The sequence below is a fragment of the Octopus bimaculoides genome, chromosome 4, assembly GCF_001194135.2.
Source record: "Octopus bimaculoides isolate UCB-OBI-ISO-001 chromosome 4, ASM119413v2, whole genome shotgun sequence".
Lineage (NCBI taxonomy): Eukaryota > Metazoa > Mollusca > Cephalopoda > Octopoda > Octopodidae > Octopus > Octopus bimaculoides.
The window spans coordinates 108,584,653-108,599,422 of NC_068984.1; the positions used below are offsets into that span (position 1 = coordinate 108,584,653).

General features: G+C 37.5%; 1 protein-coding gene across 1 annotated transcript in view; it reads left to right on the forward strand.

Moving 5' to 3' along the window:
• Window positions 1–14,770, forward strand: part of LOC106876787 (zinc finger protein 236) — a 67,513-nt gene that overhangs the window by 43,794 nt on the left and 8,949 nt on the right. Inside the window, exons 12-18 of the mRNA XM_052967663.1 lie at window positions 833–979; window positions 2,738–2,987; window positions 5,965–6,259; window positions 7,581–7,655; window positions 8,611–8,711; window positions 10,519–10,667; window positions 12,427–12,690. Of these exons, the coding sequence (XP_052823623.1) occupies window positions 833–979; window positions 2,738–2,987; window positions 5,965–6,259; window positions 7,581–7,655; window positions 8,611–8,711; window positions 10,519–10,667; window positions 12,427–12,690 (1,281 nt within the window). The remainder of the gene's footprint in view (window positions 1–832; window positions 980–2,737; window positions 2,988–5,964; window positions 6,260–7,580; window positions 7,656–8,610; window positions 8,712–10,518; window positions 10,668–12,426; window positions 12,691–14,770) is intronic.

The window sequence follows — 14,770 nt, forward strand, 5'->3', positions numbered from 1 at the left end:
ATCCACTCCTCCTCCTCCTCCATCCACTCCTCCTCCTCCTCCTCCTCCTCCTCTTCTACCCCCTAACACCCCCTTCTCCAATTCTGTTTCTCTTTGGTGGGCCAAGTTGGACAGGTCTACTAAAGAGTGGTTGTACATTTCATCGTAGTTGTGGTTTTGGCAAATGATTTCATGAGTTGATGTCATTTCTGATACCAACCACTTAGAAAGGTTTGCAGAGCAAGGGCAAGGAGGAGAGCAAGATGGGCAAGGAGAAGGGCAATTGTGTTTATCATAACACAAGCAACAGTAAACAGTAAAAAAAAACAAAAAAAATTGACCTGTATTTTTTTGTTGTGATTTGTTGTTATTTTTCTTTTATTCTTTTACTTGTTTCAGTCATTTGACTGTGGCCATACTGAAGCACTGCCTTAAAGGGCTTTTTAGTCAAAGAAATCGATGCCAGGACTTATTGTTTGTAAGCCTGGTACTTATTCTATTGGTCTCTTTTGCTGAACCACTAAGTAAACACACCAACATCAGTTGTCAAGCGACGATGGGGGGACAAACATAGACACAAAGACACACATACACACACACATACATACATACATACATATATCTATATGATAGGCTTCTTTCAATTTCCATCTACCAAATCCACTCACAAGGCTTTGGTCAGCCTGAGGCTATAGTAGAAGACACTTGCCCAAGGTTCCACGTGGTGGGACTGAGCCCAGGACCATGTGGTTGGGAAGCAAGCTTCTTACCACGTGGCCATGCCTGCACCTATTTATGCACCAACTGTATTAAATATGAAGTGTAATGTCGATATTGTTTGTTCTTTGTTCAGGTCTCATCCAACAGCCACCCAGAAGTAATATTTTTAACAACTACCTCACCGACATGAACAGTTCCGACCGTCCATATAAGTGCACGTACTGTTCAAGGGGTTTCAAGAAATCGAGTCATCTCAAGCAACATGTCAGATCTCATACAGGTCAGTCTTCACATTATTTCTTTTTTGTTGTCATCATCATCATCATCATCATCAGTAGCAGCAGCAACAACAGCAACAGCAGTAGCAGCAGTGTTTAACATTCAGTTTTCCATGCTTGCATGGGTCAGACAGAATTTGTTGAGGGCTGACTTTCTACAACTTTATATCGTCAACCCTCATCTTGTTTCCAAGCTAAGTAATATTTCCCTATGCCAAGACATGTTTTTCATGAAAGACTGGAAATGAACAGCATCACCTGCGTGATGGCAATGTATTGTGTTTTTACAATCATCATGTCAAGATTAGGATATACAAGTATGCTCTAACACAAACACACACACATATAAGTCTATCTATCTATCTATCTAGCTATCTCAATCTTTCTCTCTCTCTCTCCCTCCATCTTTATATATATGATGGGCTCTTTTTTCAAGTTGTTGTTGTTAACTTTACTCATAAGGCTTTGGTTGCCCTGAGCCTATGGTAGACAACACTTATCCAAGGTGCTGCACTGTGGGGTTGAACCTGAGACCACATGGTTGGGATACAAGCTTTTTAATCTATTTCTGAACCTATACATGGCCGGCCACACATTCTTTGTGTGTGTGTGTGTGTGTGTGTGTGTGTGTGTGTGTGTGTGTGTGTGTGTGTGTGTGTGTGTGTGTGTGTGTGTGTGTGTGTGTGTGTGTGTGTGTGTGTGTGTGTGTGTCTCCTTTACTTTTAACTTTTGATTGTAGGATTGTGAGATCATTATAGAATCAAAGTAAACACTAACTGTTTAACAGTAATGAATAATTATGTTCTACAGGGTGTCCACAATGTCTGGGTACATCGGGATTAACACATACTTTAAGGAATTATTATTTCTTATATTTGTTTGTTATGATTTTATTTACTCCATGTACCCACATGGGGATTAACACATACTTTAAGAAATTATTATTTCTTATATTTAATTGTTTATGTTATGATTTTATTTACTCCATGTACCCAGAAATTATTATTTCTTATATTTAACTGTTTATGTTATGATTTTATTTACTCCATGTACCCAGACCTTGTGGACACCCCGTACATTTTGAATTCAAATTCTGATTGAGCATAACTTTAGCATTGATTTGTTTGAAGTCAATAAAAGTAAATACAGTAGATAAACTTTGTCTGTTCAGTAAACAATACTTTTGCAGTAAAATGTATTCCTTCAGTAAACTATACTCTTTCAGTAAAGTATTGTTATTATTCACTTTTTTAAGGTTATCTCCATAGATTTTCTAACCCATGCCAGCATGGACAATGGACGTTAAATGATGATAATGATGTTTGATATCTGAATATGTCTAATGTAAACAATGCGATTGAAAATGGAAAAATAGGTAATGAGTGCATATGCATGTTTCAGGAGTTCTTAGTTCTTCTTTGTGGATAGTAAATGGGTTGGATGTGGTGCTGAAGAAAGAGAATATAAATATGCATCCATTACCTATTTTTCCATCTTCTATAGCATTGTTGTTTACATTAGACATACTTGGATATGAAACGTTGTAATGAATCAGTGCTGGTTATAATTTCTCTAGAAAACTTGTTGAGATAACCTTAAAAAGTGATTTAATAGCACTGCTAACCTGGTTGGATACAGTATTGACTTATAAAGTGTTTAATATACTTTGTAGTATATGTTATAGTTGCATAATGTATTATGGTGTCCCTACAAGTAATTAATGTTATTATTCAGTATTGTTATTATTCTGTGTTATTCAGGTGAAAAACCATACCAGTGTAAGCAGTGTCATCGGTCGTTTGTGTCTAGTGGCGTTCTCAAGTCTCACACGCGAACTCACACGGGGATCAAGGCCTACAAGTGTCTAGTTTGTGAAAATAATTTTACCACCAGTGGCAGCCTGAAAAGACATATGTCAACACACACTGAAATTAGGCCATTCATGTGTCCGTATTGTCAGAAAACCTTTAAAACATCTGTTAATTGTAAGAAACACATGAAAACCCACAGGTGAAAAGAAATTTTGAAGTATTCTCTCTTACAATTCTCCTTTCATTTTATTTGTTTTATTTCATTTTATTTTTCAAAATTCTTTAATATGAAAACGTTTAAAAGCTTCTATTTTTTTCCCTCTTTTTAAACCTTGATAACTTGTCAGCTCTTATCGAGCAGATCGATGTTAAAAGGTATTCCAGCCATGGCCATCTTGTCATTTTTGTCCAGATGTAGTAGTGTTCGTTTTTAAGATGAAGGTAGAGTGTGTAATTTGAGGGAAATTTGGTTGACATTTATAGTAATTCATGTGACTGTAGAAGCTCCCTCTGGTGACCAGGTGTTTGTTCTGCAATATAATCATTATGGTCAGGAGATCCTTATAATTCTGGAGGTGCAATGGCTCAGTGGTTAGGGCAGTGGACTCGCGGTCGTAGGATCGCGGTCGTAGGATCGCGGTCGTAGGATCGCGGTCGTAGGATCTCAATCGTGGGATCGCGGTTTCGATTCCCAGACCGGGCGTTGTGAGTGTTTATTGAGTGAAAACACCTAAAGCTCCACGAGGCTCCGGCAGGGGATGGTGGCGAACCCTGCTGTACTCTTCTACCACAACTTTCTCTCACTCTTACTTCCTGTTTCTGTTGTGCCTGTAATTCAAAGGGTCAGCCTTGTCACACTGTGTCATGCTGAATATCCCCGAGAGCTACGTTAAGGGTACACATGTCTGTGGAGTGCTCAGCCACTTGCACATTAATTTCATGAGCAGGCTGTTCCGTTGATCAGATCAAGTGGAACCCTCGACGTCGTAAGCGATGGAGTGCCAACAACAACCTTATAATTCAGTAAGATATCTAGATCTGTGTATAATGATGGACTGATGCAAGCTATCACTTATAGTTAATCCATGTAAGATCCAATTAGTTGCTTGATCAAAATAATTAGGCACATTAGGTCAATTTTTTATTGGAACAACATCCAGTTGCTATTTTCATGACCATAAAACTAGTTAAACTCGGCATAACAAGGTCACAAAACATTTGTTAATTCTACATCCCTCTCGTTCAGGTCCGTAGTAAACTATGTACGTTTGATATCTGTCTATATGAAGGTTGACTGGATGATTTAAAGCTTTGTAAAGTTGATGAGATATGAACTGTTGATTTCATGTTCAGTTGGCCAATATCATCATCATCATCATCGTCATCATTTGTTCATGCTGATGTGGGTTGGATGGTTTGATGTAAACTTTCAAGCCACAAGACTGTCATGATTTCTGTGGCTGGGTACCCTTTCTGATGCCAACCAGTTTATAAAGTATATTGGGTACTTTTTGCATGGCACCAGCTCTAGTGAGAAGTCTCCTTAACTGAGTGTGTTTGTGGAGGGGGTGTAGTGTTGAGGCAGATGGTTTTATGCCAAGTGTTGAGAGCTGAAACTTTGATAGAAAGACAGGAACAGGTGTTTTGCTGAAGAAGAGATAAGGTTTTACCATCTCTCTTTTACTCTTTTACTTGTTTCAGTCATTTGACTGCCTCCATGCTGGAGCACTGCCTTTAGTCGAGCAAATCGACCCCAGGACTTAATCTTTGTAAGCCTAATACTCATTCTATCGGTCTCTTTTTGCCGAACCACTAAGTTACGGGGAGGTAAACACACCAGCATCGGTTGTCAAGCGATGCTGGGGGGGGGGGGGGACAAACACAAAAACACAAACACACATACATATATATACATATATACGACAGGCTTCTTTCAGTTTCCGTCTACTAAATCCACTCACAAGGCTTTGGTCAGCCCGAGGCTATAGTAGAAGACACTTGCCCAATGTGCCACGCAGTGGGACTGAACCCGGAACCATGTGGTTGGTAAGCAAGCTACTTACCACTCAGCGACTCCTGTGCCTATAAGCCACTCCTGCGCCATCTGGAAAGAAAAAAGGAAAGAATTAGTGAGGGCATGCCCTCAAGGTACAAGTGAGGGCATACCCTCAAGGTACAAGTGGGGGCATACCCTCAAGGGACAAAGTGAATATAAAAAAGAGAATAGCGATAGAGGATCAAAAAGGGTGGTGCATATTTATATTTGTTACTTTAGCAATTTATTTAATTAATTGACCTAAGGGAAATAACTAACTCTTTCATTCATTGTATTTTTTAATTACGCAAATTGTCTTGGTCAATGATTATTTGTAATTCTTTGTCCACATCTACAAATTTTTGTCAGTATATTATGTATGCTTAAGTTAACCATACTGTGCTGATGAGGTTTAATAGATCAAAACACGCCCTTAGCTGGTGTCTTTTAGCTGCAAACAAAGATTACATTTTCCCTAAGCATGTGTATTAACCTTAAATCGATTAATTCTTGGGAAACTCGACTGGGGACTGTTGGTGCTGCCATCTACAGTTACTTTTGGAATAACAGAGTGAGGAAGAAGGAGAGAGAGAGAGTTTATTAAGAAATAGAAGAGAGGGTGAAGATTCCTTTTAAGGGGAGAAAACTACTTCAGGATTAATAATTTTCTATTATTATGAGAGGTCTTTTTCTTATAAGTGTGAGAGCACAATGAATAATACTTCCACATAATCCATTTTTTCCTTCTTTTTAGTTGTAGATAGTGCTATTTTGTCCTTCCTATAGGCTTTTCAGTACAACATAACTTGGGATCATGAAATTAGTTGGTTTATGTTCATTTAAAACCTTTAGGAATTATATACGGTCGATTTTCTTTTTTTTCTCCTACTTTCTTAACAGTGGAGGAAGGGAGTGAAGAGAAAGGGGCAGGGAAATGAAAGCCTCAGAGTTAAAATTAATCCTTAATTTCTTGAAATTATCTCCCCCTTTTATCAGAGAGTTGCGACTAGCTTTTCGATTTTATCTAGCTAAGAGGGTAATCTCAATTAATTAAAAAAAAATCTTTTTCACACTGCATTTTATCCCTGTAATTCATTACATCACTATTCAACTTGTTTATATATTTGTTTGTTCCTGTCAGACATGAACTAGCTATGCAAGCGCTGCAGCAGGATCAAACACTTCAAACCCATCAAGTAGAAAACCATGTGATTGAAAATGCCGAACCTGAGGACAAGACTGATAATACGTTAGTGACAAGTCAACCAGATGACAGTTCTATAACTGTTACACAACCAGCAACATTGACTACTGCTGCGACACTTCAGAATGGAACTGTCAGCTCTAGCCTTAGTGATATTAGCCAAAATGATCTGACCGCAACTAATGCAGCTGTTTTATCTCAAACAGCTATTTCAGAAGCCTTATTAGAACAGGTAAAGCAATCTTCTAGTGAAATATTCTTCATTTTCAATATCGTATTCCCTCTTTTACATTTTCTTATCTATATATTATATACATCATGTTATATAGCCATTACAAAGCAATTCATGATTGGTTACAATTTAATTTCAATCTAATTGATACCATTTCTAATGAGAATCATCATCATCATTTAATGTCCATTTTCCATGCTGGTATGAGTTGGATGCCTTGACCAGAGCTGGTTAGGCCAGGGGCTTCACCAGGCTCCATTGTCTGCTCTGATATGGTCTCTACAGCTGGATGCCCTTCCTAATGTCAACCACTTCATGTGGCAGCATAACCTGTGCTTTTTATGTGGCACCTGCACCGGTATCAATTCTGCTGTGGCGGACAGGTCTTCTTGAGTACAGCAATGTGCCAGATATCTTGGTCCTCAGACATCTCTTTCATAAGGCTTAGTGTCTTGAGATTGGCCTTTGTCCCATGTCTTCCTGGGTCTACCTCTTCCATATCATAATATATTTATCACAAGCATAGCTGTATGGTTAAGAAGCTCGCTTTGAAACCATATGGTTTTGGGTTCAGTCTCAATGCACACCACATTAGACAAGTGTCTTCTACTATAGCCCCAGGCTGACCAATGCCTTCTGAGTGGATTTGGTAGACAGAAACTATGTGGAGGCCTGTCGTGGAACGTTAAAAGCACATCTGAGCGTGATCATTGCCAGGGCCACGGATTGGCTCCTGTACTGGTGACATGTGAAAAACAACATTCGAGTGTGGTCGTTGCCAGTGCTGCCGGACTGGCTCCCGTGCAGGTAGCATGTAAAAACACCTTTTGAGCATGGTTGTTGCCAGTACCGCCTGACTGGCCCTCGTGCCAGTGGCACATAAAAAGCACCCACTACACTCTTGGAGTGGTTGGCGTTAAGATGGGCATCCAGCTGTAGAAACTTTGCCTGATCAGATTGAGCTTGGTGCAGCCTTCTGGCTCACCAGTCCTCAGTCAAACCATCCAACCCATGCCAGCATGGAAAGCAGACGTTAAACGATGATGATGATGATGATGTGTGTGTGTGTGTGTCTGTCTGTGTGTGTCTATGAGAGTGTGTGTTTGTGTTTGTGTCTCCTGCCACTGCTTGATAACTGGTGTTTATTTATGTCCTTGTAACTTAGTTACATCATCATCATCATTGCAAATGATTGTTATTGGAGTGTAGTTGTTTGAATGAACTGATTACCACAGGAACAAATACATGAAATGCCTTCTCTTTAAATATAAAACAAATGTTTTATATTTAAAACGAACTGTTTTATTTTAATGTTTTGTAGGTATTTAATGTTCAACAGAATCTATTAGGAAACCAGCAAAATTTATCTTTTAACCAAGGCTCAATTACATTACCTGTAAGTATTCAGTTCTGTTTTTGTTTTTCCATCTTACATCTATTTACTCATAGCATGACAGATATTGTAAGATACAGAAATAAATTTATTTCTCAAATGCGTGATAATGCTATAAATAGCGTGATCAGGATAAATTATGGCCGGTAACGTATTTTTCTGCATTATATGGATAATTTGTCCTGATCACGCTATTTATAGCATTATCACGCGTTTGAGAAATAAATTTATTTCTGTATCTTACAATACATCACAACACTTCTAAAGACAAACTTTGTTTACTTTCATCGTAAAGTTGAATGTCAGATATTATATTCTTTGACCATTTGGATATTTATGTAAGCCCTATATTGTTACTGAAGACAGATCTTTAATTTTCTGGTGTAACATCCAAGCAATAATTTCTGTTAGTTTTCGCCTTGACCTACTTTTGTCTGGCAATTTTCTGAAATTCTCCACGTCATTGGGTTGTTTTAACCATTCTGTTTTAACCATTGTTTTAACCATTTTGTTACCATATTTATGCCGAAATACACTGCTTTTGTTTCAGTTAATTTTTGAAATAAAGAAAAATTTTGTTAAATAACTTTCTCATTATTAAGCTGGTGTTTCAAACATTAGCAGACATGAAATTTTTATGTAAAATTTTAATTTGAACACTTTGAAACAGGAAATTTATACCATAAAACCAGGAGCTGTCTTGGGCTTCTTCAAGGAGAATAATCAAATTACATACTTTGTAAATTATTGGATGATGATAATAAATTTAAGCAGTGCTTTTATTAAAACCATGTTTGTCAAAACTGCAGTAAGCAAGGGGTAGCTGTAGTGTTGATCATTTGATCAAAAATCAAATTGACTTATTCCTTATAAAACATTGACATTGTGCTTAGTCTAAAGCAATCGATATTTCTGGATTTATCTATACTGTTATTGATCATCTGTCTTATGTCTTCAGAGCTCGCAGCAGTTAACAAATGTAATAGACGTGAGTCCTTTAAACACATCCTTTGCACCTACTCTGCCGACCACTTCTCTACAAAGCATACTTCCAAGCAGGTAAGTGTTGAACAAAAATAATATTAATGAGATACTTATTACTAAATTCAGTTATTGTCAAATATTCATAAAGTTTTATTATTGAATCTTCCTTTTTGTTTTAGTGTGTTGTTGTTATTATTGTTGAGCTAAAAGAATGTCCCACCAACAGAGGTAGCAATTTTCCAAATTTCTATTTTTCTTATGAAATGCATTGGAGAAACCCACAAGTGTAAATGATGCCATCTTTTTTAGGAGACTCTGAGCTCTTCCACAATTCTTTTATGTGTCAGGTTCTATGGTAGTGTTGGTCTACCTTTGTTGCTTTGAGAGGAAGTTCTATTAAGGAGCATAGAATGGTAGATTTTTGAGGCTAGAGGTGAGAATGTAATTCCTCTGTAGTTCAGAGGTTGGTGGCAGTCACCTTTCTTTGGAAGTGGAAATAAAAGACTTCAAGAAGGCTGTTGATTCATTTTCTTCATAGGCTTCATTGCATTAGATGTTTGTCTTTGAGGGAACACTTGCAGATGATGGCTGGTATATTATGTAGACCTGGTGTCTTGTTATTTCTGAACCTCTGGGTTTCCCAATGGGAACAAAACTTCTTAACATCCACTGAAAATGCTATAGTCAAAGTATGTCTGTTTCTTAATACAACATGGATGGAATACATGACAACCAATTAGAATGAAAGCCTTCTGCCTATTTGTTCCAACAATAGCACACGAATCAAGATGGTTACTGACTTCAGATATCTTGGGTCCTGTATAACTGACAGTAAGAAAAACTTGCTGGCATGCAAAGAGTGTCTGTAACAAGCTACAAAACATTTGACAAATACTTCAGGGCATGTGTAGAGATCATTCTTTTCTTTGGAGCCAAACTCTGGCTCCAGGTTTGTCTTGGTGGTACATACACCAATTTTCTCATGAGTACTCAAAACATCTCATGGCATGAACACAAGACCAATGAGAAGATTTCAGGACACATTCTACCCATCTTTATCATTACTACTTAACACAGATTAGCATGCCAGGCAAAATGCTTAGTGGCATTTCATCTGTCCTTACATTCTGAGTTCAAATTCCTCTGGGGTTGACTTTGCCTTTCATCCTTTCGGGGTCAATAAAAGAAGCACCAGTTGAATACTAGGGTCAGTGTAATTGACTACCCCCTCCCCCAAATTTCAGGCCTTATGCCTATAGTAGAAAGGATTGTTATTTAACACAGAGTAACCGTTGTTGGCCATTGCTATCATGCTGAATATTAGGCCATATCAGATGTTGTATTTTGGACACTTCTGCACCTTAATAAAGGACAGATTACTCAACAACATTGATATTATTGACTGGGACACACAACGAGAAATTGAAGACATACCAAAGCTAATGAGGGACAGAGTTTTCTGGTGTGGTAAAATGCACCTCAGTTGCAGTTTTTGAAGAAGTTTCCTAAATCTGTGGTATTGTTTTTGTTAATAGTTTTTAGGTATTATCGATATGTTGCCATGTAAAAAGCACTCAGTACATTCTCTAAAGTGCTTAGCATTAGGAAACCATACTAAAGCAGACAATAAAACTTAGCCCGGCCCTCTGGCTTGCCATCGCCTGTCAAACTGTCCAGCCATACCAGCATGAAAATAAATGTTTGATGATGATGTGTGTAACCTATGCTTATATCAAAGTACATATGTACTTTACACAGTACATATATATTCATTATATGACTTATTTATTAGTTATGGATTTCATTGTATGTCAGTTGCAGGTTTCATTCTATGTCAGCAAGGTTGATGTTTAAACTATCTTATTGGCTAATCTTTTAACAGAGAACCAAAACAGACTGCTGCTCAGAAACAACGCCAAGCTAATATGATACGTGAAGTAGAAGAAGGAAAACGTTCTTACAAATGTTCTTATTGTGGTAAAGGTTTCAAGAAATCGAGTCATCTAAAGCAACATGTTAGATCACACACAGGTATGTTAAGAGTGAGTTCTTTGTAAAAGAAATAAAGACTTGTAAAGTTTAATTCATGGCAATCCTGAGTAATTCTGAGATTTGGATCACTATATTCTGTAACTAGCCATGGATCTACAACATTCTTCCCTAACTTTGCCTCTATCTCTGACTGTCTGCCTGCCTGCCTTATTGTCTGTCTCTCTCTATCTCTGTCATTCATTATCCTTCATTAGTGACATTCATCACTCATTCTTTACCATCGTTTTGTATCTCTCCAATTACTCCCTCTTCTGCCACTCAACCAAAATGTAGTTATCCCCAACATCTCATTCTCTTCCATTAATCTTTCTTCTATCACCCTCTTGCTACCGTTACTCTAGTTTTCTCCCCCCCCCACTTCTATTTGTTATTCTCCTTCTTCCACATTACTTTCTCTTCTGTTAACATCTTCATCATGTTGTATATATTCAGTGTCCTTGCCAACAATTGTCATGTAGCTGGCACTCTCTTTTCCATTACTCTCTCCTTTATTACTATCCCTTCTATCGCATATTCCCTAGCTCTCTTCTTTTCTCTCTTCTATCTCCTCTTTACTTTTACTATCCTTGTTCTCTTTCATTATTTCCTCTTTCTCCCACCCAGTTTTGTGTAGAAAGAAAGGAATAATGAACAGAGACAATGTCAGGAAGAGGGTCTCTTGAGATTTGTCAGGGATAAAAGAAATTTTTTGGTGCCAATGAACAAGCAAATAAAAACAATGTAGGGTATAGGAGACTCTTTAGTCTTGCTGGAAACAAAACAACTTCTTTAGTGCTGGTGCCATGACAAAATGTACCCAGTTTGCACTAGAAAGGGGTTGGTGTTTGGAAGAGCATCAAACTGTGGAAACCATGCCAAAAATGGGAATGAGTCAGGGTTCCCAATCCATCTAAGAGGGCAGTAACTCTGAACAAGAACTGGCTTGCACCATGATGACCTGTTCACTCTTCCCCAGTATGGAATTCATTATTATCACCTTTGTTTAGTATCTGTCTTCCATGCTGGCATGAGTTGGACTGTTTGATAGGATCTAATGAGCCAGAGGACTGTGTAGAGTTTGAATGTCTGTTTTAAGAGAGTTTCTATGGCTTGATACCTTTCCTAATGCCAACCACTTCGCAAAATATACAGGGTGCATTTCTTTCACAACAGTGGTACTAGGGAGATACCAAGTAACTCGCAAGATAAGATCTCTTGCTTGAGTAAGGGTTGTAGTATTGAGGGAAGTGGCTTTATACCAGGTGTTGAGCAGTTAAAGCATGATACAAGGGCTGGGATAAGTGTCTTACTGTAAAGGAGATACATGGCTGTCCTGGCTGGAATGAGAGAAAAGCTGCTGTGAAATGATGATGATAATGATGATATCATTTTATCTATTCTTGAGTTATAAATTGAGAATTATGGAGATGTGCTTGCATAGCAAGTGACCTGATCTGAGATCGTGTGCTGGAACGAAAACAATTGCAGCGTGGAAGGTGTTTATAAGCCATTTAAAATAACACACAAAAACCGTTAGATTCACCTCAACATTTAAATTTAATTTGTCAAAATATTTTCGTCGCTTGGAGACCACGACCAGTTCACTGACAAAATTATGTGCTGCATCTCTTGAGAATATATTTTTAAAAATGCCATTTTCATCATATTCTTCCATTGCTATTTTCCTGAGATTTTTCCAGTGCTATTTTCCTCATATTTTTCCATTGCTATTTTCATCATATTTTTACTTTTGTTGCAGGAGAAAAACCTTTCAGTTGCCTACAGTGTAATCGAATGTTTGTATCGATGGGAGTGTTAAAAGCACACTCGAGGACTCATACTGGTATCAAAGATTACAACTGTCAAATATGTCATGCGGCTTTCACCACTAATGGGTCTCTCACACGGCATATGATGATACATAATACTGTGAACTCATACAAATGCGTCTATTGTTCTGAAATGTTCCGCACAGTCATGCTTTGGCGGAAACACTTACGTATGCATAAAGAAGCTCAGAGTGGTATGTATGTTCATAGTCATCAACATCTTGTTGTGAACGAATGACTAACTCCTTGGTGTGAAAGGATTGGATAAATGTCAAGTTGTAAGGGAATGATATCTAATACTGAAAGGAATAACATCTAGCTGTGAAATGAATGAGTGGCATCTTAGTTACGAAAGGAATCATTGTAAAAGGAATAACATCGAAATTTAAAGGGATGATATCTGTTAGTGAAAGGATGTCTGGTTGTGAAGTCGTGAAAATATTGACTGCCATTTAGTTGTGAAAGGAAATATTTCTAGTTGTAAAAGAAATGATATCAAGATGTAAGGGAATGATAAACAAGATGTAAAAGACTGACATCAAGTTGTATAAAGAATGATGTCTCTATGTGAAAAGAATGTTATTATTTTTGAAAGGACTGACATCTTGTGATGATGATGACATGTACATGTGAAAGAAATAACTCTTGGTATAAAAAGAACAACATCTAAATGTAAAAGAAATGATATTTAGATATTAAAGGAATGACATATACTTGTGGACAGAATGATATCTGGATGTGTGAAAGGAATGACATCTAGTTTTGAAAGGAATGATGAAGAATTATTTACATTATTTACATTTGACGGATATTTGTCCTCATCTTGTTTGTTATTAACACAAAGTTTCAGCTGATATACCCACCAGCCTTCATCAGGTGTCTTGGGGAAATTTCGAACATGGGTTCTCATTCCTAAGGTATTTTTCCATATTATTGTTGTTATTATTATTATTATTATTATTATTATTATTATTATTATTATTATTATTATTCAGGTCACTGCCTGGAATTGAACTCGGAATCTTGGAGTTAGTAGTCTGCACTCTTAACCCCAAGATTCCGAGTAAAAGAGTAAGAGAGTAATGCGAATAATGGAATGGTACCTTGTTGTAAAAACAGCAATTATATATAAATCCACAGAATGAAAGACTTAGAAAAATTCTCCACCTACCCACCTTTATATACTGTCATAAATTTTCCACCCCTTGTGAGCATGGAAAAGTGGATGTTAAATGATGATGTTTTCCATGTGAATAAATTCATGGCAATGAAAATTGTTTGTTAAATATATGTAAGACAATGCCAATTGTCTCGACACAAAACATTGTTTATTAAGTGTCATCCAATCAATGGACATGATTCTGTCATGTGATGTTTTTCACTCCCACATCATTTATTATTTGAGCTTATGTTGATTCGTCTGTGGGGGACACTTTATGGACTCTGTCAGGTGATGTTAGATATACATTAACTCATTGTTGTGGATTTACTCTTTTTACCTTAGCACACTTACTGTGGTACAAACAGTTCATTTTGCATTGTGGACAATTGAAGTTACAGTTTACCATATTGTACTTTGGTTTGGAATTGTTGCAATGTTTTCTTCGTTCATTTATTTGAGCACAATGTCATTATTCATCTCATGTTATAACAGTAGGTAATGGTTGCATGATTTTTTTCAGAAATATATGATGCGTTCTGTGCCAAAATAAGTTTGGGAGCCACCACATTTTTCTCTTCTTTGCCTGCTGCTTGCAGGAATTCTTATGTATTGGGAGGGAGTATCCAAGCAAGACAGACGGTTAAGGAAGATGCAGTCATTAGCAAAGTAATATTTTCGTATGGAAGGTGGTGAGCTGGCAGAAATGTTAGCATGCTGGGTAAAATGCTTAGCAGTATTTCGTTTGTCTTTACGTTCTGAGTTCAAATTCTGCCGAGGTCGACTTTGCCTTTCATCCTTCTGAGGTTGATAAATTAAGTACCAGTTGTATACTGAGGTCGACCTAATCGTCTGGCCTCCTCCCCCAAAATTTTGGGCCTTGTGCCTTGAGTAGAAAAGAATATTTTCCCATGGTGTGAGACAGTGAACTGACAAAATCGTTAGTATGCTGGGCACAATGCTTAGTGGCAGTTCATCCATCTTTACGTGTTGCGTTCAAATTCTGCTGAGGTCGACCTTGTCTTTCATCCTTTTGGGATAGATAAATTAAGTACCAGTTGAGCACTGGGGGCAATGAAATGGACTTAGCCCCTTCCTCTGAAATTGCTGGCCCT